This window comes from Neltuma alba, unplaced genomic scaffold (genome assembly GCF_004799145.2).
Source record: "Neltuma alba isolate B1F8T4 unplaced genomic scaffold, ASM479914v2 tig00010382_pilon, whole genome shotgun sequence".
Taxonomy (NCBI): Eukaryota; Viridiplantae; Streptophyta; class Magnoliopsida; order Fabales; family Fabaceae; genus Neltuma; species Neltuma alba.
The window spans coordinates 13142-16969 of record NW_021635286.1 but is presented as its reverse complement, the minus strand read 5'-3'; the positions used below and the strand labels follow the sequence as shown (position 1 = coordinate 16969).

The 3828-nt window shown below is 36.3% G+C and overlaps 1 protein-coding gene across 1 annotated transcript; it reads left to right on the top strand.

Moving 5' to 3' along the window:
- Window positions 1-2437: 2437 nt before the first annotated feature.
- On the top strand, window positions 2438-3562 carry LOC114756290 (uncharacterized). The gene has a single exon (XM_028945218.1). The coding sequence runs from the start codon at window positions 2438-2440 to the stop codon at window positions 3560-3562; it is 1125 nt and encodes a 374-aa protein (XP_028801051.1).
- The last annotated feature ends 266 nt before the right edge of the window (window positions 3563-3828 follow it).

Below are 3828 nucleotides of genomic sequence, written 5' to 3'. Positions count from 1 at the left end.
TTTCAAAAATCAATTAATACATCAACCAAGCAAGCCAATCCAAGCTCTAAATCATGGTTTCTATCCTTTCCTAATCATTCTTCAATATTTTGAAATTTTGGACAGCATGTACCTTAGGAGTTTTGTCACCAAATTTCACTTGAAACTAGCTAGAAACATAGTCAAATAAAAGCTTTAACATACCTTGATTAATCCTTGATTCTTGCTTGATAATTTTTGGCTAAATCCTGCATGTTTTTGGCTCTTTAGGATCAGTTTTTCTGCAGAAAAACCTCCCCCTCTTAGAGTGTTAAAATGTCCAAAATTGAGGAGCATGGGAGGGGTATTTTATAGAGCAAAAATTTGGCCTCCCCTAGCTCCAAGTGTCGCACAAAAATCTGAAAGGGAAAGGCCATGTAAGCTACAGAAAATTTGGAGTGTCCAAGTATCCCAAGTGTCATGATGTTTAGGATAAACCATGTGATAATTTTCTAATATTTTATTCCTTAATCATGTGGGCTTCATGGACCACAAAATTTTTGGGCTTTTTTGGCCCAAAATCATGCCTAATGGGCTGGAGAAAGAAGGAAGAAATATTACCCTTCAACTCCAAATATTTTTACCAACGGGAGTTGGTCCAAGTGGTAAGCGGCTTGGTATCGCTTAAGCAAGATCTCGAGTTCGAGCCTCAGCGTATGCCAAAATTCCTGTTAGGAGACTCACCCACTATAGCCAGGTGCACAACGCGGGTCAGATCCAGATGTAGCCGGAGCAAAGCTCCGGTGAACTGGGTGGGCAACCAAAAAAAAAACTCCAAATATTTTTTACCCGATTCCTATCTAATTTTTAATAATATTTTGGACCTTTAAAAATTCATTTTTGCCCATCTAAAATCATATTTTAATATAGGAAGGTCTCCTAAATTTTTTTAGAATTTATCTCAACCTCTAACTATCTGTATTGAATTTTCTCTGAAATTGGGCTTTACCAATAAGATTTTGGTAATAAATATTCTAAAATTAATCCTTTCACCTCCAGGGCCTGGAAATAATTTTATAAACTCAAATAAATTCTCAAATAATTTTTTCATATTTTTTTCATAATTATTGAGGCCTTTGCATATTTAAAATAATTATTTCTAGCTAATTTTTCACTATTTTATCGAAAAATCCTTTATTTATAGAAATTTCTGTAATAAATTATTTTCATGCTATTTCCACCTCCAAGGCCTCAAATAGGATTCCAAACCTCCTAATTTATCTTTTACTATTTTCTGAGAATTTTCTAGAATTTTTCTCTAATTTTCCCATTTTGTCCTAGACTGATAATTTCAAAACTATCATCCTGGACAAGAGTCAGATCTCAACTCAAAAGTTACTTAACCTCTGAATCTACTTTACTACTTGACCCTTTGTCTAATTTATTATTCATACTCCTATGGTTAAAATTGGTGGGATGTGACAGAAACCTCCTTCAATGGTCGACTAGTACAGAGAGAGTACCCTTGACTTGTCGCAAGATACCTTTGTTGTTGACTGGACTGAGCACAATTCTAATCTAGTCAATAAAGAAAAGTAAGACAGGAAAAAGTTGGAAAGAGTTGAGAGCTGTATGTCCTAAACGGTATACACTCAAGCAAGCTAAATATGAAATGAGAATGTGAAAGAAAGGAGATATGCTCTTAAGGTAAATATGAGAATAACAGTGTATGCGAAAAAGACCTGATAAAAGCAGTGTTAGAGGAACTTGAAATGACATGGTATAGTGGAATACCATAAAGATAGGTATACTGTCATGGCATTATCTTGAAAGAGTGTGCCTAAATAACAAAAATAATGCTAGTAGCAACGATGAAATGCTTAAAAGCGAAGGCTATGCTCGTGTAAATGACAAAAGTATGGAACTGTAAGTTACGTAAGCATAGATTCTAAGAATGGCATAATATGATGCCAAAAGGGAGGAGAAGAACATGGATGGAATTATACAAATTGTTAAGGGCAAAATTGGAAGAAAATAAGTGAATTAATACAAAAATTATTATTTTTCACACTTGTGTAATTAGGTGGCTAGTGAGATGGCTTATCTAGAAGATGGACATTAATGTTTAGGAAGCCTAAGGGTGTTACTTGGCTAAATCATAAGGGAGTAACCATGGATAGAAGACATCTCATAAGTCACTTGGCTACAACTTGACAAAAATGACATTACTAAGGGACAAGTGGCCTTGGAATTTTCAAGTTTCCCAAGGAAAAAGCAAGGCAAACCAAGGGTAAAAATTTGCCTATAAATACCCCCCACATTCCTCACTAGTCGGCCAAGCTAGTGAACATAAAATGAGAATGTTTTGCTCGTGAATTTAAGAGAGAGAAAGAGAGAAAAGAAAGAAGAGAAAGAGCTGTTAGGATTAAGGTTTTGGGAAAAACTTGGCAATCTAGCAAGTAATGTGCATGATCCCTGGATGATAGCTGGGGACTTTAATGAGATAAAGACACCTTTGGAGCAAAAAGGAGGTGGAAGAGTAAATGAAGCATGGTGTAGAAGATTTGGTGATTGGATACAGCATCATAATCTTATAGACGTTGATACGAAGGGCCCTTTTTTCACTTGGAAAGGGCCAAAGTGGGAAGGCTTGGACAGAGTGTTTAAAAGGCTGGACAGAGTACTTTCAAATGATCAGTGGCAGTATAAGTTTGCAGATGCTGAAGTAAAAATTGTTCCTAGAATTTGTTCAGATCACCATCCTATGCTAGTCGACTTGTTTCCTGAAAACCAACCTGCAAGAGGAAGGATGTTTCGATTTGAGGCAGCATGGCAGATGCATAATCAATTTGATGATATGATGAGAAATTGTTGGAGTAGTAGAATGGAAACTCATAGAAGCTTGGAAAATTTAAAAGCTGATCTGATTCAGTGGAATAGAGATGTTTTTGGGAGGATTGAGGTGAGAAAGAAAAATTTGCTAAATCGCTTGTTTGGTGTGCAGAGAAGTCTGGATAGGAATGGAAACCCATTCCTCATTAATCTTGAGAAAGAACTAGAATGGGAATTGATGGAAACTTTGAAGCAAGAAGAGATGCTATGGTTTCAAAAATCGAGGGGGAGGTGGATTGACCAAGGGGATAGAAATACAAGGTATTACCATACCAAAACCTTGATAAGAAGAAGAAAGAATAAAATAAAAATGCTGAAAGACAGTGAAGGAAAGTGGGTAGAGGAGGAGTCACAGATTGTAAATCTGTTTCAAGACTTTTATGCTTCTTTATTCAGAGAAGAAATTGTTGACAGGGGCTGGATTGCAACTAATCAAGGTTGGGGGAGTGTCAACAGTAGTGTTTTATCCAGAATGGGCCGAAGAATTAGTAGGGAAGAGGTGAAGACTGCTTTTTTCCAAATGGGGGGACTTAAGGCTCTAGGGGAAGATGGATTTCCAGTTGTGTTTTATCATCATAATTGGCACATTATGGGGGACTCAGTGTATAAGCTACTGGCTGAACTGTGGGAGCATCCAGAAAGGGTTCAGGAAATCAATAACACGCTATTGGTGTTGATTCCCAAAGTTGAAAGACCAGAATTGGTAAGTTAATTCAGACCCATAGCTTTGTGTAATGTGTTGTACAAAGGTTTGACAAAGCTGATTGTGAATAGATTAAAACCTATCATGGATAAACTAGTTTCTCCTTTCCAAACTAGTTTTGTGCCTAAAAGAAGTACCATGATAATATAATAATTGCTAAAGAGATGGTTCACTCGATGTATAAAATGAGTGGTAAAAAGGGATTTATGGCAATAAAGATAGACCTTGAAAAGGCATATGATAGAATGTCTTGGTGTTTTGTTGAAAAGGTTTTG

Excerpts from the sequence above, each read along its gene's own strand:
- LOC114756290 (XM_028945218.1), top strand. The coding sequence starts at position 2,438 with ATGATAGCTGGGGACTTTAATGAGATAAAGACACCTTTGGAGCAAAAA.